Below are 25,354 nucleotides of genomic sequence, written 5' to 3'. Positions count from 1 at the left end.
CCGCACTCAGTTCCTCTAACTTCGATTCCAGTGTGCCGCGCAGTGTGCGCAAACCCCTAAATCTGCTTGTAGGCTTGGTGGTTTCTGAATCCCAGGGGTTGAAACCGGGCGGGAAGATCCTCTTCAGCCTCAAAAGATGACAGCCCACAGACAAGTAACTTCTATTTACATGGAACCCAGAAATCTCCTGCAAATCATGGTAAGGCTGAAACAACAAACACAAACACTGATTAAATCATGAAAAAGAATGTAACAGAATGACTCCTTCAAGTCGTACTTGTTTGTTGGCCTGGGGAGCCGGTTAGGTATTTCGCAGGGATTTCTGGTGTGCTCCTGCGGTGGACCAAGAGATGTAAAGGTTGTGTACTCAGACTATCAATGCAGTCAGAATTCAGAGGATTTGCTAATCCAACCTCTGTTATTTTACGTATGAAGAAACTGAGGCCCAGAGAGGCAGAGAGATGGTCGGGGTCACAGAAAGTTGGGGCAGAGTTAAAATTCAGCTCTAAGACTACTGCAGTCTGGGCTTTTTGCACTACACTAGGGTAGTGATATTTTTAGCAACATTGCTATGCGATCTTCCTCTCCTTGGTGAAGTTTTCCTATCAAGGTTGAAACACCCAGAGGATACTGTGGACAAAAAAATGTTGCCTGACATTTCAGTAAACAACAACAAACGTTGCCCACCGTCAAGCCATCAGCCACTGAAGCCACCGTTGAAGATGGGCCCAGAGGAGGATTCAGGAGGGAGAAAAATAGGAACTTGCCCTAGATAATTAAGATGCATGTCTAAGGAATGATTTCAATGAGCCCAGACACTTGCATCTTCCCATGCATAGAAAACCACAGAAATAATTCATTTGAGTTGTCTGTTTCTTGTTAATTGGCAGTAATCTTTTGATGTTCAACTACAAGCTCTCTTTTCAGCAAAAACTACTAATATCCTGGCTCCTCCCTTTCTTTTTTGGAGCAGTTCCTCAGGGCTATATGAGGCTGTCTCCTGGGCTATAGTCCTCAGTAAGGTCCCTGTATAAAACCTAACTTGCAAGTTCTAGGTTGTGTGTTTTTCTTAAGTGGATATTAGGTGAACATTTATTTGGTGACTTTCCTGCAAGTGAAGGAGTGCAGTCTTTGTTTATCCTCAGTCTAGGTAAAACTTGGTGTTTTGATTTGTTCTGTGTTCAAGGGCTTCCCTGGTAGCTCAGACAGTAAAGCTTTAATATGATTTCAGAAACTAGATAAATACTGTAGTTTAAGCTAAAGTTTCTTTAGCGATCTGCTACTCTTTTTCTAGGCCTTCCTTCCTCTTCCTTTACCTCTTTTGCCCATCTGGGCACCCACCTGATTTTTCCTTCCGTGTGATTCAACAAACACCTTTTTCAGTTTTTGTTATTTGTCAGACTTTGTTGGTAGAAGGTGAAAGACATGGTCACTACCACCAGGAAGATAACCATCTAGTTAGGGAAATAAAGAGATTCCACTGAAATTCAAGATGAACTGTTAGGAATGGTACAAAAGAAAGGACATTAGAATGCTACAGAGGCCCCCATGAAAAGATATATTCAGTTGGCAAAACTTGATGGAGGAGGTGGCAGGAGTAGGATTTTTTTCTATGTTAAAATTTTTATCTGTAAATTGTTTTTGTTAATGAAATATAACACATACAGCAAGGGCACAATTTTTGCCTATGTATACACTTGTGTCATGAACCCCTAAATCCAGGTAATGTTTCCAGCACCCCTTTGCCCCTTCCCAGTCATCCTTCAGTCCTGATAATCACTCTTCTGACTTCTATTACCATAGATCAGTTTTGCCTGTTCTTGAATTTCATTTATTTATGTATTATTTCTTTATTTTTGGCTGAGCTGGGTCTGTGTTGCTGCATGCTGGCCTTCTCTAGTTTAGGCGAGTGGGGGCTACTGTCTAGTTGCAGTGCCCTGGCTTCTTATCATGGTGGTTTCTCTCGTTGCAGAGCATGGGCTCTAGGGCTGGCAGGCTCAGGAGTTGTGGTGCACGGGCCCTATTTCTCCATGGCTTGTGGGATCTTAGTTCCCAGACCAAGGACTGAACTATGTCTTCTGCATTGGAGGGTGGGTTCTTAATCACTGGACTACCAGGGAAGTCCCTTGAATTCCTATGTACAGTATAAGTCTGGCTTTTTTTGTTCAGTATTTTTGTGAGATTCATCTATGCTGTATGTAGCAGTACCTAAGTTTTTTATTTTTACTTTTTAATTGCTAAGTAGTATTCCATTGTAGGTATGTAGCACTGTTTATCTTCTCTACTGTTCATGGACATTTACGTTTTCATTTACCAATTTTTGGCTTTTATTAACAAAGCTGCAGTGAACATTCTTAAGCGGTTCTTTTTGTGGACTCGTGCACTTATTTGTAGGAGAGAAGTTGCTGGCTTGTGTGGAGGGTGTGTGATCAGCAATAGTAGATATTGCCAGTTTTCCAAAATATTTGTACCAATTTTCACCTTAAACAGCAACATAAGAGAGTTCTGGCTGACTCTTATCCTTGGCGATAGAGAACAGTGTCAGTTTTTAAAAATCCTAGCCATTTTGACTAAAAGTGGTATCCCATTATATTTTTGTTTACATTGTCTTTGGTGTTGAATCCTTGTCATATGCTTGTTGACTATTTGCTATCCTCTTTTGCAAAGTGCTTGTTCAAGTCTTTTGCCCACTTTTTAAATTGGGCTGATTATCTTCTTGTTGATTTGTAGTTCTTTATATGGTCTAGATACGGAGATCCTTGTCTGATACACGCTTTACAAATATCTTTTCCAAGTCTGTGGCTTGTCCCTTTAGTCTTGTACTGGTGTCTTTTGAGAAAGAGCAATTCTTAATTTTAATGAAGGGCCATAGTTCAGTGTTTCCTTTTCATGATTAGTACTTTTTTAATTGTTTAACTCTTTACCTACATAGTTGGTGGAATTTGAGCAGACAGATATGAGGGAAGAGCACTGCACAAAGGAAGAGAGAGCAAGTCTGAGCCTAGGCCCTGGTGTCAGAGAGGGAAGATCTGAGTCCTGTTGTGTTGGGATGGCATGGAGTTTGAGCTCTAATGGGGGGAGGGCAATGAGACAAAGCTGGATGGGGTGGGGGAGCCATACTGAGCCTTCAAATATGAACATTATTCTGGAGGAACTAGAGGCACAGCCAGAATATTTATGAACTTAAACAAGACTTATTAGTCCTCCTTCCAACACCAAATTTGTCCCTTCTCCTCCTCAGCCCTGTTCACTTACCACCACTTCCAGACAGCTCTGGCCTCCTCAGCCAGAATCCTAGGTGATATCTTCCTTCTCTATCCCTGCATTCAACTGGCTGCCAGGTCTGATAGATTCTATGGTCTAAATGTCTCCAACAAGGACCTTTCTATTTCAAGCCCAACTGCTGCCACCTTTGTTCAAGATCTCACATCTCTTAACCGGAATCCATCAGTCACCTCAAGGGTTTCCCAGCCTCTGCTGCTGCTGCTGCTGCTGCTGCTAGTTTTCTCCATATCCAGTCCATTCCTATAGCAGCTAGTGTCCAAAATGGCAATTATTCAGACCTCTCCACAGCTTAAAAACCCTCAACAACTCCCCAGTGCCTCTAAGATAAAAGAAAACCTCTTTTACATGGCTTGTCCTCTTTCTGATTTGCTTGCTCATTCTTCCAGGCTCAACTCAAGCCTCATCTGCTCTAGAAGGCTGCCTTGAATCACCTCTCCCCAGGGCACAGTCAGGAGAGCCTTGGCTGGACTCCTGGGATACCTGTGGCACCATCTGTCCTGGCCAGACAGGCCTGTCTCCCCCAGAACCATGAACTCTCCCAGGTAGGAACTTTGCTGTATTTAGGTTTTTATGGGTATAGTGCCTTGCATGTGGTTTCCAAGAACACAAGATGACCTGATGCCAGCTCTGCAGCCCCCATCTCTCACCCATGATCCCTGGGCTCCAGTCACTCTGGGTTTCTTTTTTGCATCAGTATACGCTACATAGTGCAGACCTCTTTTCTTCTCAGCTCTTGCCCATAAGATGCCCACTTGCTCTTCCCCAGCGCATTCTCTTCTGTGCTTCCAAAGTGTCATCTCTCTCATAGCACTTAACAGATTGAAGCTTTTTGAGGGCAAGAACTTTATCTTCATAGAACCTTCTAGAACATAATAGGCGCTAAAGAAATTTTCAAAATGAATGTGTTGGTGCTCCGCACCTTTGCCGCTGTCTGATTTCTGCACTTGAATTCACGAAAGGTAAATAGGGCCCTTTTTTTTCCCTTTCTTTTCATTTTCATGACCTTAGTCTGGTGTACATGTTAAAGGAGCCAGCTTAGGTGTTCAGTTGGGTGGCATTCCTAGCCATCTTCCAGGGGAGTTGGTAAATAGCAGATGCAACGCCACAAATATCATTTTGGTCACAGAATCATGGTTGGTTCAACCCGTCTTTTACTTATTTTTAAACATTTTCTGAATAGAGGCGAAGAACATGGTCTTTGGCTTCAGAGAGCCTGGGTTTCAAAGCAGACTTAGACACACTGGCTTTTGGATCTTAAAAAAATGGGAATAATGTTACAGGCCTGGAGTTGTTTTAAGAATTCGACGAGACGGTGTCCAGCATTCGGCACCAGCATATGCAAAGATGCTCTGTACCCCATGGGTAGCCACAGTTAGGCAGGGAGAATGGATTTACGGCCCAAAGCTGCAGATGGCGATGGTTTGGGCCCCTAGTCCTGCCTAGGCTGCATTACTCTCCTCAGGACCCCCACCCCAGCCGGCTCGGACCCCTTTTCTCTGGTGGAGGCCTCACTGGAGCTCCGAGGCTGCGAACGCGGCAGGGGAACCGAGTGTGGGCGGAACTCGAGTGCAGCGGAGGGAGGCTTCCGGGGGAGCCGCAAGGGCAACGGGTCGGCGGAGGCAGAAAAGCGTCGGACGCCGGGCAGATCATGGACGCTTGACAACCTGCGGGCAGGCGCCGGGAGGCCAAGCCAGCGACCGAGACGACAGAGAGGCGGCGGAGGACAGGTAGGGGCCGGCGAGAGGGTGGGGCCCGGCGCGCCAGGCGCGGCTGGGCGGTCAGGCCTAGCGCCAGCCGTGGGAAAAGCCCGCGGCCACACCGCCCCGCCCCCGCCCCGGAGCGCGCCCCTCTGCTCCTCACCCTGCACCCGCGGCCCTGCGCGGTACACGCTGCCCGCCCTAAAGCCCACCCCAACCCGCGACCCTCAGCGTCCGCACTGTGCTTACTCTCGCTTCTCCACTCGCAAAGGCTGCGGCTTTGCCCCTCTGCGGTCCATGAAAATAGCGCCCCCCGCAGGACGGGAATTCTCCCCTGAGTTCCTAGCCGCCTCCTTGGGCCCTCCCACTCCAGAAGAAAGCGGTTATCAGCGCCTCCTTATTATCTCTTTGCCCCCACGGGGTTTGCTTTTTAGGCCGAGATTTTTTTTGAGGGACCGAAGTTCTGTCCATGTTTTTACCCCTTCTCCATCCCCTATCATTCAGTGTTCACACATCTCCACCTGGAAGGGAGGTTTTTGTTTTTTCCTCTCCAAACACATCACCTTCCCCCGACATCTCCCTCATACCCTCCTCTTCTCCCTCCAGTTTCCCCTTTCCTTAGCAACCTTTATTCCTTTTATTTAGCACTTCATTTTTTTCTGTTTCCAACAAGACCTTCTAAGTAACCCTGGTGAAACGACGTACTTGTTCCTGTAATACTATGAAAGGACTGCAGCTCTTGGTGCCTGCCTCCAAAGGAAAACTTAGTTTCTCTTGTAGCAAGCTATCCTTTTTCGGTTTGTTCTCTTCTTCCCTCTACTACTCCTTCATTTTGTCACACTGCCCAGGATATATCATTCTTAGAGAAGTAATTCCTGTAGAGTAGATATACAGCGTGTGTATGTTCACATACACTCAGCTTGTCGTCAGTAGATTGTACAATCGAGGAACCCTCCTGTCCTAATGTCTTCAGGATGGCTATCTTCATTGTTTCCTCACATCTTTTTATTGTTTTCTGGAGGTGTTCTACAAATTCTGAAGTCGTATTTGGTGAAATGTTACATACCAGCAGGAGGCCAAATAAAGTGATTTTCCACATGGACTTAAACAGCATGTGTGCATGTATTCTCTTAGTTTGAATATGTTGCTCTTTATCTTTCAAGTTGATTCCCCTCTCCCCTTTTCTATTCAGTCAGTGATTTTTTGATTAAATGCATCATCTTTCTTGTCTGCCTTTTATTTTTCCTTATCTGTATCTGGTTGTAGGTGGGATTCTAATGACACAATGGAAGCTATAACTGATTGCTTTTGCTTATATCTGATGCCTCTGTGTTTTGACAAGAGTCTCTGCTTCTTAACCAGAGTCTAAAAATGAGGTGAATATAAGACAGCTACTGAGATACTCCTGTGTGTTTCTTCAGGTCCTGGTTAGGTTTAAGGGCTTTGAAGGTGCTGCCTTTGGGGAAGGGTCAGATGGAATAAAGTGGCTTTTATTAAATGTTTTAAACCTCAGAATAAGAACCAAATCCCTGTAACTCCAGGTTAGACCCTACCATGTCACAAAGTGAGATCTGGACTCAGGAGCTGTTTTTTCTTTTTGAATACTGCAAAACTATTCTGATGTCTGATCCGGCATGAAATAAGCACAGATTTTGCAAAGGAGGAGGAAGAATGACTGAAACGCTTTCTTTTGGACAGATCTCAAGGCCAGAGAATGGCAGGTGAACAGAAGCCCTCAAGTAACCTCCTGGAACAGTTTATCTTACTAGCCAAAGGTACCAGTGGTTCAGCCCTCACTGCTCTCATAAGCCAAGTTTTGGAGGCTCCTGGAGTATATGTCTTTGGAGAACTGCTGGAGCTGGCCAACGTGCAGGAGGTAAGGGCAGTTTTCAGATAGTTTCTCTATCTTCTTTGTTTTAAACCTTCCCGAGATTCTCCAGGCTTCCAGGGATTATTGGTGCTGAAGCATTGTGGACCTGTGAGGTGCTATTTTTGAGTGAGGGATGGGAATTGGTGAGGCAGGGGAAGTGAATGGGGATGAAATTCTGGGTTCCGTCTGGTCAGTATTTTCATCTGAATTTGGAGTAAATTGAGATTAGTAGTAGCGTTAGTTGCTCAGTCATGTCCGACTTTTTGTGACCCCATGGACTGTAGCCTGCTAGGCTCCTCTTTCCATGGAATTCTCCAGGCAAGAATACTAGAGTGGCATTCCCTTTGCCAAGGGATCTTCCTGACCCAGGGATCGAACCCCGGTCTCCTGCACTGCAGGCAGATTCTTTACTCTCTGAGTCACCAGGGAAGTGGTAGTAATTTGAAAGATAGGGGAAAAATCCAGTTGAACCTGATAAATTAGAAAAGTATAGTATCAGCATGAATGATGTTACTGGTAGTTCCAGTCATTTGTAGGGACAAAAAGCCTCTGGTGTAAATATGGACATTGAAGATTGGTCAGGCACATACATAGCAGGAAGTATTTGTTATTGAGCATGAGATGGGCATGGATAAAGAATATATTATTTCTGTGAAAAGGGCAGTTGAGTGCTAAAGATGTGTAAAAACAATGTGACATGAAAAGCTGGGAAGTAGTTCTTTTTGCTTTGTTTGCTTGTTTGTTTGGTAGTGGTTATTAAAACCTTGGGTATCACCTTTGGTTGTTGTATCTTAAAATGAGAATAATCAGGTGGAACAGAGCTGTAAAGGATCCTGTACTTTTCCACCTCTGCTTTCCACCTAGGATATTTTCGTATTTATTGATTGATGCTTTTATGTTGATTGATTTAAAAGTCTGGTGACATCTTTATTACATACTTTATTGTATTACATACTTTATTACACCAGGAGCTCTTGGTATGGAAGGCTGGCTTCCTCTACAGTGTCAGAGCTTCTTCCTGGTTGCCCAGTGTTACTCCTGCTCTGCTGAAGGCTGCCATGTGCAGGTCTGGGTGGTCCTTGTTCTTGAGGATCAGGTGCATGATGCTACTTAGAGTTGCCCGGGCTTTCTTGTCGATGATGGTCCACCTAAATCGGGTGACTGACTTTTGCTGGCCAGTTCTTCAGTTCATGACAGCAGGACAAATGCATTTGCCATTGGCTGCTGGCTTCATGCTTATAGCCCTGCTGTGAGTCAGCCCGTTGTAGCAAAAGGAGTTGGGTCTTCAGGTTACTGGACTTGCTGTTGTACATGTGCTCATTCCTCTTGATTAAGAAGCTCGAGCAGTTCCCCTGGATCATCCCGTGCAGGTGTATGGGTGTGGCATCAGTTCCTGTCCCTGCAACAGTTGAAAACAGAAAGACCCACTTTTTTTTTTTATTGTAAATTTTTATTTAACATCAGACTGGCTTGCTGGACTGTAAGCTCTGTGAGGGTAAGGTCTATTCTGCGCACTGTTGTTTTCTTAGAGCTTCTTATGTACTCTGACACACCATAGACTTTCAGTAAAAATCTAATTACCAGAGATAGACAAGGAATCCTGTGAGGAAAATTTAAGAAAATTTGAGTTCTTTTTTTTTTTAAAGACTTAATTGTTTGAGATCAGTTTAGATTCACAGCAAAGTTGAGAGGGAGGTACAGAGAGTTCTAATGTATCCCTTGCTCTCATGCATGCATGGCCTGCCCCGTTACCAGTGTCCCCCACCAGTGTGGAATGTCACTGATGCATGACTGTCACCCGGAGACCAGAGTTTCTGTTAGGGTTTACACTTGGTGTTGTACAGTCTGTGGGGTCTGTGTGTGTGTGTGTGTGCTCAGTGTGTCTGACTCTTTGAGACCCCATGGACTCTAGCTCATCAGGCTTCTCTGTCCATGGGATTTCCCAGGCAAGAATACTGGAGTGGGTTGTCATGCGCTCCTCCAGGGGATCTTTCTGACCCAGGGATTGAACCCATGTCTCTTGTGTCCTCTCCATTGGCAGGTGGATTCTTTACCATGGCACCATGTGGGAAGCCCTTATGGATTTAGAGAAGCGTTTGATGACATGTATCCACCATTACAGTATCAGGGAGAGCATTTCACTGCCCCCAAGATTCTCTTCCTCCCCTCTAGTCCCTGACAACCACTGATGTTGTTACTTCTCCCAGAATGTCATATAGTTGGAAACATAACATATGTAGCCTTTTCAGATTGGCTTCTTTCACTTAGTAATATTGCATTTAAATTTCCCCCATGCCTTTTTGTGGCTTCATAGGTCATCATCTTTCAAAGGAAGAGATGGCCAGGAGTAATTTGTTTCTTCAGGTTTGTGAAAAGCCTGAATGAATATAAACAAGTAGTTGTTTTTTATGGAAGTTTGGGTAAGAGGAGATGGATGCAAATTAAAGTCAGAAAAATGTTACTGATTTGGGCCAGTGGGAGAAATTTTGGAGTGTCTGCCCTAGAGAAAATAGTCTTTTATGGCTAGTTTTGAAATTGTCTGTCTGAAAAGTGGGGACTAGATTTGATGGTCTCATCCACTTCTGATTGAGGACCTCGGGAGATTCTTGATAATCTGAGAAGGTAGGCCAGGGTATTAGGATGCCAGAGTTCTCATTGGCGTGTTCAGCAGAGCACCTTTATCTTCCCACAGTTGATTTTCTTTCCATTTGTGAGCTGGGAATAAGCTAGTTGCCTTTCAGTGGTCAGAAATTACAGATGTAGTTTTTGGAACCTTTTAAAGTTGAGTGGTATTATTATTCTACAGAATGCCACTTGGTTCCTGTTTAGACTTTCCTGAGTTTGGTAAATTGGGAGAGTAACAGGTCATATTTGTGAGTAGGGAAAGCACATAGTTATGGTGATTGGCAGCAGAGCAGAGCAGAGTAGAGCAGCTCTCAGCAGAGCAGGACCACTTTTCTTTTTCTTCCGCAGGTGGCTCTTTGCCATTAGTATTAGTGAGGAGTAGGTAGTTTTAATAGACAGTTTTGTTTGGGGCTTTGCTAATCTCCAGCATTCACAGTCCACTTGTAGTCCTGATACTTGGAGCCACCCCTGTACTTTTTTCAGTTTGGATTAAGAGTGACTTACCCTGTACCCATCAAGCTGGGGTGTTGACAAAGCTGCCCCTGTCCTTGTTTCAATGGTGGGGAACGCTGAGAAAATTCCACTTGCTCCCAGTGCTTATTACTTTGTGTGCATGTATGCGCATCTGTGTGACAAAAGTAGTTCCCTTGGGCAAGCTGGGTAGAGTGTAAAGTGTGTATTCCTGAGAGAGATAATTTAAATATGGGCCCTTAATAACCTTATTTATTTTTTCCCAAAGAATCAGAGTTGGGAGGGATCTTAGGGACCAAGCAATAAAACAGTACAGAACTGTGGCCCGTGATCACCTGCCCTCTGCTTGAATGCTGCAGTGATGGGTAGACAGCTCACTCTGTGAACTGTTTTCTTTTTTCCCTCCTCAGCTTGCAGAGGGAGCAAATGCTGCTTATTTGCAGTTGCTGAATCTGTTTGCCTATGGAACATACCCAGATTACATAGGTGAGTTGGTTAAGATCCTCCACAGACGTCTCTTCATTATGTTACTCTGCCTGGATGTGTTGTCTTCCCGAGGCTCACAGAGGTCTGGGATATAATGGGGTGGGCGCTTACGTGGCTGTTTCTCATCTCACTGTGCTCTGTAGGTGACATCCCATGAGGTCTTTGGTTCCCTCCTTTTATTTCCCAGTGGGTTAAAGGGGGCTATGTTTATGCTCATCCATAAATACAGCCCTTGTGTTTTTTTCAGATGAGGTTCTTGAGGACTGGTGTTGGTAGAGTACTTGGAGTGTTGTGAAATATCAGAATACCCATGTGGAAAGTCTTTAAGTGTTAAATGTTATCTAAATACCATCACCATATTGAAGGTTTGGAAAATAGGGAAAAAAGTCACTTGTAGTTGTACCACCCATAACCACTTTTCGTTTTATGGTCCTGGACTTTTCCTCCCTTGTGCTTATGATTTCTGTAGGTATAATTAGATTATGTGTGCAATTTTATATCTTGCTTTATTCACTTATTTCATAGGCGTTTATCCATGTTTTACATCTTTATAGTCATTTTTAATATTTCATAATCTAATACTCCATAATCTACCCAGTTCTCTTTTCTAGATCATTTGAGTCATTGTAAGTCATTGTACAGCATAGTCATTGTAACTGTCAGGAATGAAGTACATGCATGTCCAAACACTAACTTACATTCCACTCAAACCATTTTTGTCTGGCTTTCCTAGTTTATTTTAGTGGTATGACATAGACCTGGCATTTATTTTAGTGGTGTGACTCAAGGTCCTCACTGTGGTATCCCTGACTGCTCTTTTCTCGCACTTTCTTTCTCCCTGGTCACTTCCACTTAACTCTGTGCTGCCATCGCACTGGACAGTTTGCCACTTGCCAGTTTTTTCTGACCTGCACTTTGTTCCAGTGAGTGAATCCTTTGTGTCCATCCTCACGAAAGAGCAGCATTTTACAGACTCTGGAACCAGGATTCTTGGCTTTTATACTCTGTCTCCACTTCCACCAGTTGTGTGTCCTTTGGCAAATTAAGTGATCTTCTGTACCTCAGTCCCCTCGTCTGTCAAAGGGGAGTGATAAAAAGGTCCACTTCTGCACTTCTTGGGCTGGATGTTTCATCATTTAGAATTTCAGGGATTCTAAAAAGGTTATATGATTTTAAAAAGTTGTATGATGCATATACTTTTTTATGTAACACCCTTGAGAGATGTGGGCAAAACCAGTAATCAAACACATTCAAGTTTTGCAGCAAAACAAATGACTATTCACAACAAATGGGATTAAAAAGCCTAATTCAGTTTAGGTCAGGAATTGGCACCACGTGAATTTCAGCAGGGTGCTCAAGGGGGGAAAAAGGCAGTTTGGATTCACCAATTGGAATCTAGAATTATGGGTAAGGAACCAAAGACATTAGGAATCTGATTTGTGGGGTGGTTGTGAGGACTCCCTGGTTGTGTGTGTGTACATGTGGATCTGTGTGTGCACTTGCACTAAGTACAACTTGCCGTCTGTTCCCTTGGCTGCTGCCATCGCTGTTGTTTTCATTATTGCTGTTGCTCACATTGTGCCCGTCCTTCCACAGTCATCTGAAGCTCCACCTTCTTTTCTGTTTTTCTGTCTCCCCAGTCTGATTGCACTCACTTGTGTGCTCTCTTTTTCCCTTTGTTCTTCTCACCCTCTGGTTGTCTTCTGGTAACTTGTACCTTTCTTCTGGTAGTTCTTTTGCATTTGTAGCTGTTGAAACGTCAGGTGACAACCAAGGACAAGTCCAGGGCCATTGAGTTGCCCAGCTCTGGGTGGTGGTTGGTGCTCCTGGAGTTGTGGGGTGCAGCAGCCCCGAGAAGGCCCATCTTATTCCCCTTGAATCACTTAAGATAGTGCATTGCACATAACAGGTACTCTGGGAAGACATTGAAAATAGTATTCCATTAAGATAATTTTCATATCATTTTGTGCAGTCATGCCTGGCTTCTTAGGAGACCCAGCTTAGGTGTAGACATTCAGTTTTTTTCTTCTTTGGAAGCACATGGTCTTTGAGTGAAGACAGGAGGCGCTGATGGAACATTTGCCTCATGAGTAAGTGCAGAGTCATGACAGTGATTCAGTAGTAGGTTTGATGTGGGGAGTTTGTGTGCTTATTCCATGAAGAAATCCTAATTTTGTTTTGTGTCTTGATTTTTGTGGTGGGTGGGACTGAGCAGCCAACAAGGAGAGCCTGCCAGAACTGAGCACAGCTCAGCAGAACAAGCTGAAGCACCTCACCATCGTGAGCTTGGCGTCGAGGATGAAGGTACGGCCCCAGCCCTTTCCTGTCTTCTTCCTCACCTCGAGGCAGGTATCTCGTTGGCATCAGTGTGGGAACTCCCAGCTGCACATGGCAGAGTTGCATCATAAATGCATAAAATTTGCCTGGCAAAGGACAAAAGAGAATAAGATAGCAGTTAAAATAGTGTAGATAATTACTCACGATTCCGTTTAGGAAGAGTATGCCCAGGAGTGATGTGAATCAGCAGGTCTCAGTTCTGGCATGCCGTGGTACCCCACGTGCTCAAGCATTTGCCATGCTTAAAGGAGACTGCTGTTTCAAGATACAGATTTTTCAAACAGCAAGGCATCTCAAGGCAAGTTAACCACTTCAGCTGTTGCTCAATACACAGTGAACTGTTCCCGTGCTGGAGGAATAACTTGTATGCTGGACTTACTGAGAGGTCGATTTTTTAGTAAGCTGCCTTCCTCTGGGGATTTTCAAGGTTGAATATACTAATTGGAACTTTTTGCCTATGCTGACTTCTGACCCTAACCTCCTGTAAAATACTACTCCACTATATCTCTGAGTTCTTTGTTCCACTCAGTTTAGATGACATGCAACCATCTGCTCATAGCCATTAACAAAGAAGATCCAGGTTCAGTCAATTTATAGTTGGTTTTTGGTTCTCTGCTCAATCCTAACCTAAATGTCTTCAGTTTTCTTGAAGCTGTGCCTTTGAAAAAGTTTGCTCTTTGTATTTTCCCTCTGTGATTGAGCCAGAAAGATGTATATTTGTTTTTGGATTGTTGTTTTCACTAATTAATATTATTTTATCTGGTCTAATCACAGATTTCTGATTCTCAGCTGGGCATTACAGGTGGGAGGCCTGTTTTGTTAGGGAATGAGGACCTGAACTCTTTTTTTCTTTTGTCCTGATCATGGACTTCTCAAGTATAGCAAAGAGTAGTAGTGACTCTTTACCTCGTTTTTGCAACCTCTCATTGTAAGCCCATGTACCAACTCTGGATTTCAGACCTTTAGTCATAGAACACCCCTCAGGTAGGTTTGTCATATTCTCTGCATACATCTTCCTTCTGTCTGTTTCTGCAGATTTGATTGCTCTGTTAATTTTCAAGCGAATAGTGATGTGTCAGAGGAATTGCAGAAAACTGGGTATTTAAATATCCAGTTTCCTTGGAGTCATGCAGAGTTTTGGTACAGCCCATTACAGGACTACTATTGGGGAGTTGACTTTGTTGGGTAAGAGACTAAGAAAGCAAATGTAAATTTCAGGATGACCTTTGAGCTGGCAGTACCCAGTGGCCACTTGTAGGTGGGTGTGTTAGCCTCTAAGTTTTTAAAATTTGTGCTCTGCTGGGCAAGCAGCCAGTTTGTCTCTCTGGTGTCTGAGATTGTTGGGAGTTTTTTGATGACCTAGCATGTTACACAAATTCTGGAAGCTTCCAGAAGGCAGCACAGTGTCAGATACTGAATATTTTTCTCTTCTCAGCTGAAAAGTGAGCAACGTCCACTAGGCAGAGGATGGAGGAGAATGCATTCCTAAGATACTGTGGGTCTGGTTTGGATCCCACTGGTCTCACAGCTCTTTTATCCATCTCTTGTTGCCATGAGTGAAAGTCGCTCAGTCGTGTCCAACTCTTTGTGACCCCATGGATTTTAGTCCATGGAATTCTCTAGACCAGAATTACTGGAGTGGGTAGCCTTTCCCCTCTTTAGGGGATCTTCCCAACCCAGGATTGGAACCCAGCTCTCCTGCATTGCAGGCAGATTCTTTACCAGCTGAGCCACCAGGGAAGCCCAGATCTCACCGCACTGTAAATGTTACTAATTACCACTGACTGCACTTCCCAAAGTCCTGAGGCAGACGTTGGCTATCTGGGTAATAACTGGAATTTTCTTGAATGTTTACCAGTGGTTTTGTAAGTATGATGCACACCTTCTCTACAGTGTATCCCTTACTCCGTGCTGCTGAGGGACCTGGAGATGCGGAACCTCCGGGAACTGGAGGACCTCATCATCGAGGCGGTCTACACTGACATCATCCAGGGCAAGCTGGACCAGCGAAACCAGCTGCTGGAAGTGGATTTCTGCATTGGCCGTGACATCCGAAAGAAAGATATCAATAATATTGTCAAGACCTTGCATGAATGGTGAGGCTCAGAGAAGGAGGCGCCCCCATCTTTGTTGTTGTTTAGTCACTAAGTTGTGTCTGACTCTTTTGTGACCCCAAGAGCTGCAGCCTGCCAGGCTCCTCTGTCCATGGGATTTCCCAGATGAGAATCCTAGAGTGGGTTGCCATTTCCTTCTCCAGGGGATTTTCCCGACCCAGGGATTGAACCCACATCTCCTGCACTGTAGGCGGATTCTTGACCACTGAGCCACCAGGGAAGCCAACTGCCCCCTGCCGCCCGCCTTTAGGAAGCGGATATCTAGCCTGGCCTTTGTGCTTCTGTTTGGGGAAATGTGGTCTTCAGGTATCAGCGGGGGCTGCCTGGGTGCTGGGACCTTGGGACAGCAAGCAGGGTGTGAGCTGCATTTGTGACTATAGCTTTGTGACAGCAAGAATCACTTCAGGCTGCCTAATGTCATAGTTGTAAAATTGTTCTTGTCCTGTGCAAATGGGGGCTATTTAGCAGCAGGCTGTGAAGTGCCCAGGGTTGGCAGGTGGAGTCTCTTAAGCCTGACACTGATCCTATTGCTTTGCAGACTCACCCTCAGCCTTTGACCAAGCTAGGGAATTTGTGTCAGTAAGACTTTGTGGATAAGAGAACCATATTCAGCATCAGTAACATTGGGCTAGTGTTTGTAAAACACCGTGAGGGATATTGAAGACAAGGAATGGGTTATTCTGAATTGGGACATAGACTCAGGTATTGAATATTTGATAACCATATTCTGGTATATAAAAAGGAGTGGGACATTTGCACATATGCTATTTTAATGGAATTGGATGCGTGTGAGAGCTGTTGCACATTCCCATTCTACAAGAATTTGTTATAGTTATTAAAAACCAAGTTGTGAAGGAGGGCCAGGATGAGAGTATAGTTGGAGGTGAGGAGAGTACAGTTGCAGGTGGGCTCATGGCATGTTTGAGATCATGAAGCAGGGCAGGTCGGCTTTGTGCAAGGGGTGGGGGTGAAAATTGTCTTTAAGCAGACTGACTCTCAGACTGACTCTCCGGCTTTGCTGCTGCTGCTGCTGCTAAGTCGCTTCAGTCATGTCCGACTCTGTGCTACCCCATAGATGGCAGCCCACCAGGCTCCGCTGTCCCTGGGATTCTCCAGGCAAGAACACTGGAGTGTGTTGCCATTTCCTTCTCCCGGCTTGGCCGCAGGAGGTGTATATCCAGGGAGGTACGGCCCAGCTTTGACCTTCTAGAGGTCCAAAGCCCTCTGAGCTTCCCTCGCTGCAGCTCCTGTGAGACCCCCGGGCTGTTGCTGCCCACGCTTTACCCCAGGTTCCATCCTAGGTGTGACTCCGTACATCTTCCCTTTACAACATGTGACACAAACAGGAGCTTTCAAAAGAGTGTAAAACTGTTAAGTCAGAATAGATGGGAAAGAAACTTATAAAATACCCCTAACGTGAACATGGTCTGGAAGAGAAGCTTTCGGTGTCTAGTCCTGCTGAAGTTGGCTGTCTGTTTCTGTCTTTGAGATGACCAACACAGTTTTTACCTCCAACATCTGGCGTCAGCGTATTTGCACTCAGGGCTCTCCTAGCTCCCAGGGTGTCTACGAATTCTTACCCCTTGTTTTTAGGCATTGGAGTTAGATTTGAAACAAAGCTGGTACATAGAGTGATATCACAGGTACGGCAGAATGTTCACAACTGCTGACTCTGAAGTGGAGGGGAGGTGGGTATTTACTGTACTATAGCTTCAACTTTTTTTTTTTTACATTTTAAAATTTGCAAAATAAAAAGTGTGGAAAATGAAATAATGAGAAGGTGGGTGGCAACCAGGAAGTAACACACTTCTAAGAAAAAGGGCAATCTTCAAAATAGGATGCTTTTAAAAAATAATTTTTTCTGTTGAGAAAACTGAGCAGTCATTGCCACCTGTGCAGTCTCTCCTAATTCCTTTAATTGCATGGTCTGTGTCACTTTCTTGTGGGACACAGAGGTTGGAAATTGAAACTGTATTCTAAGAAACCACCCCAGGGACTTCCTTGGTGGTCCTGTGGTTAAGACTCTGTGCTCCCACTGCTGGGGGCATGGGTTTTATCCCCGGTTAGGGAACTAAGATCCTGCATTCTGCATGCCGTGGTCAAAAATAAACTCTTAGGAATTGGCTCCATGTCCTCTGTGTTTGTTTCCATATGCCCTGTCTTATGTATTTAGTAACAACCTGTCCTATGGCAGGAGTGAAGGGGCAAGAGCCCCTGCAGATGGAATGTTCCAGCAAGTGTCTATGGAGCTGGGGAGGGAGATTTGGGAGACTGGTGGACTCCCAGGCTTCTCTGCAGCTCGGGGCTGGTTCTCTCCTGTGTAGGTGTGATGGCTGCGAGGCAGTCCTGCTGGGCATCGAGCAGCAAGTTCTGAGAGCCAACCAGTACAAGGAGAACCACAGCCGAACTCAGCAGCAGGTAGAGGCCGAGGTAAGGCAGGGACTGTCTGTCCCCACTCCCAGGTATCCCTGTTTGTTCCTTGTCTCCTGAATCTTGGCGTAGATGAAGTGCTCACGAGTGGGCCTTGGGCAAGGTGCTCGTGTAGAGGACAGTGTGACCCATCCCTGGGCTTGGTGCTCTCTGTCTCCTTTCTGATTCCCAGTCGCCAGAGGGTGAGTGGGCTTGGAGACCAGCATGTTGTAATTCCTCAGCTCACACACACTTTGCAGCTGCACAGTACAAGAAACGAGTTTGGGGATGGCCTTCAGGGTGGATGGAGGGTTGATGGTTACTAGGCTGGGTGGAGGCACCTGACATCCAGGCCTAATGCTGCGCTCCTCTGCTGTGTGGTGGGTACGCCGTGTTCGTTTTATTCTCTAATCTGTGCGTGTTTGTCATAACCTTTGAAAATGCATCATATGTTTTATCCTGAACAAGAAAGAAAGGGAAAAAATTCAATGGATGGAACACAAGTGAAGGTAAAAGTGTGTGATTGTGGTATTAGACACCTGGTTATTCAGGACACTTCCATCCTCTGGGAGACGCAGGCTCCAGCCCTGCATCTGAATGGGCGTTTGTGAGCCTGTAGCCTGGACACCCGTGGGAGTCATCTCCCAATTTGTTTGGAGCCCTGAAGATCAGAATTTTAGCACTGAAAGTTCTTTTCTGGTATGATGGAGCTTGAGGCATTAATGATATTTAATGAATTTTAAAAGTCAGATGTCCTAGAGTATGGCAGACTGGAACCCAGAGTTAGAGATAAGGAACATAAGAAATAGGTGGTCATGCCTTTCAGAGGGGGATTTGTGAAATTTGAAGATTTCCCCTACTCTTGTATGTATTTCTTGAAAATAAAACCTGTATCTTATTTAAATTAAAACCTGATCTTTGTAAGACCAGCTCTTTGTCCCGTGCCTTATGCATAATAAGTGCTCAAATGATTGTTATATATTTCAGGCACACCCTGTAAGTATCAGAGAACTGCCGAAGTCTGCTTTTCACAAACTAGAGAGAATTTATTTTATGTGCACAAACACTCGTGTATACTACATAGGCACACCTACTCTGGGAATGTTCCACCTGTTGTAAATTTTTAACCCTACTTCTTGCAGGAGAAGTGTGATCTATATTTAGTTTAGCATTAGTCAAAGACAGATATAATTAGGAAAATAAGCCTGCAGTTTCTCTAATGAGCTCTGTGATCCCCTGTTGAAGATTGTAGTTTTTTCTCTGACCTGGGATTGATGTCTGAGTGAAGTAGGAAAGGCTAACCTCTCTCCTCTTCACCGACTCTTCCCTATAAATCAGACCTAGGAAATAGGAAATTTAGAGGCAAAACGCCCACCTGACCCGGGATCACCTGAAACGCTCTTTAACCTGGGTGGTCGCCCAGGAGGAGCCTGATTGCTGCTGGCTGCCCCAGTGTGGTTGAAGTGAAGTGAAAGTCACTGAATTGTGTCTTTGTGACTTTGTGGACTATACAGGCCATGGAATTCTCCAGCCTAGAATACTGGAGTTGGTAGCCTTTCCCTTTTCCAGGGGATCTTGCCAACCCAGGGATTGAACCCAGGTCTCCTGCATTGCAGGCGATTCTTTACCAGCTGAGCCACAAGGGAAGCCCAAGAATACTGGAGTGGGTAGCCTATCCCTTCTCCACCAGATCTTCCTGAGTCAAGAAGCGAACCGGGGTGATTGGACTGCTGCCAATTGTGTGGCAGGTGGTGGGCTTGATTGTGGTGGTTTGCCAAAATGAATGATACTAGTTGTAGAACTTTGAATGGCTCCAGTTTATTTCCATAATAAATGGCATCTGATGAAAGAAGGCACTGACTGCCTAATGTGGAAGCCCGACCAGTACTTAGACAACAGTGTGGACTCCTTAAAGTACGGTTATTAAACGAGAGAGCCAGCACGCCCACGTGGACTTGCCGTCAGCAGTCCGCTGCTGGAAAACACAGCTGCTCCAGCTGGCAGGGCCTGATGCTGCCACCAGGTGGCAGTAAGGGCTTGCTTAAGTGCAACAGAAAGAAATTTGGGCCAACTAAAGGACAGGGAAGCCTGATGTGCTGCAGTCCATGGGGTCACAAAGAATTGGACACAACTTAGCAATTGAACAGCGACAACAACCAAGGTTACCTCTACTACCAATTAAAGCAGCCTTCTAATTTGGTCTTTCCTGGTGGCTCAGACAGTGAAGAATCTGCCTGTAATGCAGGAGACCTGGGTTTGATCCCTGGGCTGGGAAGATACCCTGGAAAAGGGCATGGAAGCCCACCCCAGTATTCTTGCCTGGGAAATATCCCATGGACAGAGGAGCCTGGCGGGCCACAGTCCATGGGGTCGCAAAGAGTTGGACATGACTGAGCAACTAACACTTTGACTTTTCACTAATTTGATACTCTTCTAGGAAATCTAGAACAGACAACTATGAGAAGAGTGGGAGTGTGGCTAAAGCCCAGAGCCTAGTCAGTTTTTCTAAACGCATGGCCTGGCTACTACCTGCAGGGTGCTGATTGTGCCCTGGCTGAAGGCACAAGAGGGAAGGTGCTCCCTGAGTGTTTGTTGACTTGGAAACAGATCTACCGCCAAGCTGTAATTCTGTTCTATTCTGCTTGTACCTATGCTTCTGTTGCTCTTAGTGTGTTTAGTCCTCTTCTCAGCTAAGTTGGTCTGTGTTTATTTTTAAGTTAGATTGGTGTTCTCAGAGGGGAAACCTTCGTTTTTTCCCCCCCTCAAATCTTATAACAGCAAACTTCTGGTGGCTATTAGCTTTAAGAGCCTTCCCTCTTAATGAAGTCAGCCCCATACAAACTGCCTAAGAATAATCTCTCCTTTTAGTCTTTCACAGAAATAACACTAATTAGTCACAGTGCCAGCATACCTGCAGGAGATAGAGCAGTGACGTCACGAACTGTTTGTCATCTCCAAGCAAATGCTCTGGAGGGAGGTAATGATCACCTCCACAAAGTACCTCATCACTTATATTTGATTTTGGAATGTATTCTTCTTTCTATTTGAATGTGCTTATAAGTCTGATGTTCTGTGGAACGTCAGTGTGTAGCTCTTGCTGCATTTACAAAATAGGCCATTTTCCAGTCAGGTAGGTAATACAGCATAACTGGACAAAGTACACTCTTTTCTTTCTCAATATGGAGAATCTCCCAGAAGCTGAGTTAGTGACAGACCTTGAGCCCGTGGGCTGTTGGCGTGTGCTTCCCCGTGCCTCCTGGGAGACTTCTTGCCGTCTCCCTGGTCTCCTTTTCCCTGTGGCCCTTTCCCTACTATGTGCTCTGCTTCTGTTGTCTGCCTTTGCTCAGCCCCACAGCTCAAAGGTGTTTTCCTGCCCGAGAGCTGTCTCGATTCTCCTTTTACCTGAATATCTAAAGTCTCTAGTAGAACTAGGCTGTGATTGTGTTAGCAGGCGCTCATAATCTGAGGGACCTGCTGAACTCTAAGTCATCTGGGGTAATGGGATGGCGCTGGCCTGCAAGCCAGACTGCTCAAGGAAGAAAATTAGAAGGCAGCACGACACTGAGGCCAAAGAAGCTCAGCCTGCAGGATATCAATCATTGTTTCAAGGGTGCCTCTGTGAAGGCAGAGTTAGACTTCTCAGGATTGTTCCGTGGAGCTGAGACAGACTTAATTGACGGACCTGCCTGAGTGGCCACTCTTGGGTTCTAGAAGGAGGTGTCTATGGTTAGACCTGGGGAGTTATTATAGAAAGCTGGTTGACTCTCCCTTTCAACTCTGAGAGTCTGTAACTGGCTCAGCAGTCTCCTTTGTAAGTTCCATGTGTTTAAATGCCAACAGTCAAACTGATTGAGCACGGTATATGCATAATGACCCACTGTGAGCCATGTCATGACCCCACCCCCACCCCATCCAGCTGAGAGGCCTTGTGAGGATAAAGGGCCTCATTTCTTCAGGAAGCCCTCTTTTCACCTGGGTCGTGTTTACCCAACTGTGGAGGGCTCAGCTTTGTCAGTGTGTAGTCGTAACTATAGGAAGCCAGATGGGAACCCCTGAAACACAGAGGGGACACAGCATGTAGGAGGCCACCATCTGACAGTGAGAGGCGCTGCCAGGCAGTGTAATTGAGGGGAGACAGGTCAGCGTGGGTGAGTGGTCAGAGTGAGTTTGTGGAAGAGGTGGGGTCGGAGGGGGCTAGAATGACAGGGTGTGCAGGACAGGCAGCTAGGCAGAGGGGAATGACTGCTCCCGCGTGTGCGGCCGGGGACTTGGCGTGGCTCGAATGGAGGGCATGTGTTGTGAAGGGAAGGATGGTACAAGGTCTTGAATGGTGCGTCAGAAATGGAAAACAAGCCAGATCTGTCTTTGAGGTGGGTCTCATTTCTTCATGCGGCATGGCAGTGTCACTAACGTCCCCAAATATCAGCTTATTGGGGGATAGTTTCTATGAGAGACTGGAAAGGTAAGTAGGCACTTGCATGCTTAGAGAACGCGTCAAACCGGACAAGCCTTGGAGTGTTGTTTTATGAAGCAGTGATAACTGAGAAGTTACATTTCTTAATCTCTCCTCCACGGCCATCAAAATAGGCCTTGAAGTAAGAGGAAGAGCAGCAGGCTGTCCACTTGCTTCAAATTCTTCGCTCACTACCTCACCAAGTAACTCTCCTGAACAGGAGATAACAGAGTAGCAGTGAGCATGGGAAGGTGGGATGCCCGGGGTCCTGAGATGGCAAGTCTTGGCCTGGCAGACACTGGATGAACCCAGCCTTGGATTCGGTGGCCCTCTGTGTCCACTGTCCCCATTCACAGCCCTCTGTTGATGGTCCTCTTAGAAATGTCATTGAGATGACTGAGGGGACAGCAGTTTTGAGGCGTGGCTGTTCCTACATCTCAGAACAACAAAAACAAAATGATCTGCAGTCTAGTCTAGGCCCATTTCGCAGATGACAGCTCTCCTCCAGGAACCTAATTTTTATGTTGCTTTCCTTTCTGCATTTGGACTGTCTCTTACTCAAGCTCCTGATACTCTGACTGTTGAGAAGTATTGACGGTGATAGCTCCCTTCTTGTTCTGTAAGAAACCAGGGCTTCTTCCCAGAGAACACGGAAGCCACCAAACAGACGAAGCTGCTTACTTTCTTACCAACAAGTGTACACTTTTCTCTGTACCAGCCTTCTCCTCTTTCTTCCTTCTAATGATTGGGGAAAAAAGTTGATATTTCCTCTTCTGTTTTTCTTCCCTTTATTATTATTCTCAGCTAGCTGAAGGGCAAAGATATGAATGATCCTTTAGAACTGGCATTGGGAGACGTGTATAAATATGGGCATAGGAGCACACAGTTTGTAGGACAAGTTGGTACAGTCATGTTTCAGAAGGCAGTATAGCAGTAGTTAACTAAAGTAAAATGTGTAAACCCTTTGATCTGGAAAGCTCCACAGGTGTTCACAAAAGTATGCAAAGGCTGTTCATTGAAGCACCATACATAAGTGAAAAGCAAGCTAGGAACTAATTAAGAAATGGTAGAACATTCACAGAACAGTACATCCATGTTACTGTATAGGATATGTTCAGGAGGAGGTGCTTAAATATCCATTAAGAAAGGTCTGCTGAAAACAGTACTGTGATTCCATTCTTTTTGACTACATTTTTTGTCATTGGTCACTTAGTTGGCTGAAGTTTACCTTCTAGTTGCTTATTCAAGAAAGAAAGTATTAGTTGCTCTGTCGTGTTCTTTGTGACCCCATGGAATGCAGCACACCAGGCTCCTGTGTCCATGGAATTCTCCAGGCAAGAATATTGGGGTGGGTTGCCATTCCCTTCTCCAGGGGTCGAACCCAGGTCTCCTGCATTGCAGGCCGATTCTTTACCATCAGAGCCACCAGGGAAGCCGAAATAAAGGCTCATGCAGTTGTGTTCCAAAGTTCTCGTGAAAATAGTCTGCGGTTTCATACCTCGGCAGCGGTCAGCTGAGTGTCGCGTCTTGTGTCACCCTTTCTTTTTCCATGGCCATTTTAGTCGGTGCTTTCTTCACCTGCTCTGTTGTACCTTTTTGCCAAATGGTCCACTACCACTTGGCTTGTTTCCCGTTCTCAACCAAGAAAGCATCATTCGTTCCGCTTTTCTGCTTGACTCATTTCCACATACCTTCTGTGAGCAGCCCCTGCTCATTCTCCCCTTGTGTGGGTTTCTGGAGATAATCTCAGCTCTTCTTGCAGAGGGCTCTGGTTTCTTTGCTGAGTGGCCCCCACTGTTGCAGGAGCAACTTGTGAGTTTCTAGCACGTACGAGCTGAGCACGCTGATTCTCTGTCTCCCTCCAGGTTACCAACATTAAGAAGACCCTCAAAGCTACCGCGTCCTCCTCGGCTCAGGAGATGGAACAGCAGTTGGCCGAACGAGAATGTCCCCCTCACGCCGAGCAGAGGCAGCCCACTAAGAAGATGTCCAAAGTGAAAGGTCTGGTCTCCAGCCGCCACTAGGGCCGGCTGGGGCAGCTGGCACTCACCAGGCCTGGGTCAGGTGGGGAGGGGACACTGAGGGCCTGCTTCCTCCCCTCTCCACCTTCCGTGAGTTCCAGACCTGCCCGTCCCCTCACCAGCGCCTCCCCCCTCGTTGGTACTGTTCCAGAAGAACCGTTAAAGTCCCTCCCCCCACCCCACCGCCCCTGTCCCCAGTTGCTCCCTTCAGACTCAGGGGCTCCACGGATGCCATCCCAACAGGGCCGACACTGCCCAGCTTCCCTCCAGGAGGTTCTCGTTTCTGTCTAAGGGCTTGTCTCCCTCCCAGTTCCCCTTTTGCTTCGTGTCATTTTGTCAGGCTGTTCATAAGCCGGAAGCAGCTTTAACTGGCCCACAGGGGTGGGTGCTCTCTGAGTGAGGGGGCCGCGTTCCTTCTCCAGCCCCTTGTACGCAGTACCCACAGGGGTGTGGGCGCTCTCTAGTAGCCAGGTATCAAAATGCTTCGTTTTCCCTCTCCTGCCTTACCCCTTGTTGGCAGCTCCAATCAGGCCATGGAGGGATGCCGACGCTGGGCTGTGTTTACCAAACCTGCGGGTTTTCAGCCTCTTAATGCCCAGCTCCAATCTCTCATTAGCTGGGAGCACTGGGCTGTCTTTACCCCTGGTATCTGAGCACCAGTGCTGGGTTGCCATGGGTCTGCTGGGTGGCAGAAGTCTCTTCCAGCTTGGTGTTCTCTGGTGGCTTCGCTCCCTGCTGCCTTGTGACTACTCAGACTGGCCTTTGGTGTGAAGGCCCCGGCTGCCCACGGGGGCTGTCTGCCAACATTCGCTCTCCCGAGGTCTTTAATTCCTCCCGGCTGCATCCGTGGTGGGGATGGTGTGTCGCGGCCCCTCTGGTGAAGGATTTGTTGCTGCTTCTGTTTCTTTCTTCCCACCCTCCCTGGCTGGTGCCCCAGAGCCCTCTGATGATGGCATTCTCCTGGCAAGAGAAAAGGACTTGACTAGTAGCCTTTCTGAACTTGAACAGTTTCAGGTTATATTTTAATTTTTTTTTTTTTTTTGTACAGGTTCTGATTCTAATACATTTCAACATGCCTTTTTTCCCCCTCGTGTCAATATTTGTTATAGACTAATCGCCGGGGGTTTTCACTTGCTTGGAGGGTGGTGTGTGTGTATGTGTGCGTGTGGTGGTGTTTGTTGGTTTTTTTTTTAAGGGGAGGTGGAGGTCCTGGGCCGATATTAAAGAGAGAAAAAGCACAGTTTAGAACAAAAAATAAACGTAGATTTAATGTATGTGACTGTAAAATGTGGGGTTGAATAGCTGGTGGATCTCAAGGGGCTGGAATTAGGGGGTTCAGGGAACAGGTGATACTGTGTCAGTGCCATGGTGAAGAACAGATTTCTCCTTTTTCCAAAATGTCCAGCAGCTGCCTGCCATTGACTGAATGTTAACAAAGTGTTTTTGTTTCCTTTCTTATAATCCATGTCCCCATATTACATGCCCAGCTGGAGGGTTTAATTCCCAAAGTATGTTTCATGAAACCCTTTGGTAGATGCTCTGTGGAAAGGGGGTTCTGTTGTTAAATAAATCTGGCACATCCTGCA

General features: G+C 45.9%; 1 protein-coding gene across 2 annotated transcripts; it reads left to right on the top strand.

Moving 5' to 3' along the window:
* On the top strand, positions 10–25,354 carry COPS7B (COP9 signalosome subunit 7B). 2 transcript variants are annotated; one of them, XM_018058209.1, is made up of 9 exons: positions 10–199; positions 3,672–3,827; positions 4,748–5,012; positions 6,681–6,858; positions 10,359–10,434; positions 12,650–12,738; positions 14,665–14,867; positions 17,210–17,315; positions 23,613–25,354. In XM_018058209.1, the coding sequence occupies exons 4-9, from the start codon at positions 6,697–6,699 to the stop codon at positions 23,769–23,771; spliced, it is 795 nt and encodes a 264-aa protein (XP_017913698.1). In that variant the 5' UTR covers positions 10–199; positions 3,672–3,827; positions 4,748–5,012; positions 6,681–6,696; the 3' UTR covers positions 23,772–25,354. The 2 variants fall into 2 exon arrangements, with proteins under 2 accessions (XP_017913698.1, XP_017913705.1); XM_018058216.1 differs by lacking the exons at positions 10–199; positions 3,672–3,827 and having other exon boundaries at positions 4,290–5,012.

This window comes from Capra hircus, chromosome 2 (assembly GCF_001704415.2).
Source record: "Capra hircus breed San Clemente chromosome 2, ASM170441v1, whole genome shotgun sequence".
NCBI classification, from domain to species: domain Eukaryota; kingdom Metazoa; phylum Chordata; class Mammalia; order Artiodactyla; family Bovidae; genus Capra; species Capra hircus.
Note: the sequence above shows the minus strand (reverse complement) of the source record. Positions and strands in the feature narration are given on the sequence as shown.

What these genes read in the sequence shown, in the direction of transcription:
- COPS7B (XM_018058209.1), top strand. Translation starts at nt 6,697, where the DNA reads ATGGCAGGTGAACAGAAGCCCTCAAGTAACCTCCTGGAACAGTTTATC. An exon ending in AACATACCCAGATTACATAG is followed by an intron (nt 10,435 to 12,649) that starts GTGAGTTGGTTA and finishes GGGACTGAGCAG; the next exon opens with CCAACAAGGAGAGCCTGCCA. An exon ending in AGCAGCAGGTAGAGGCCGAG is followed by an intron (nt 17,316 to 23,612) that starts GTAAGGCAGGGA and finishes GTCTCCCTCCAG; the next exon opens with GTTACCAACATTAAGAAGAC.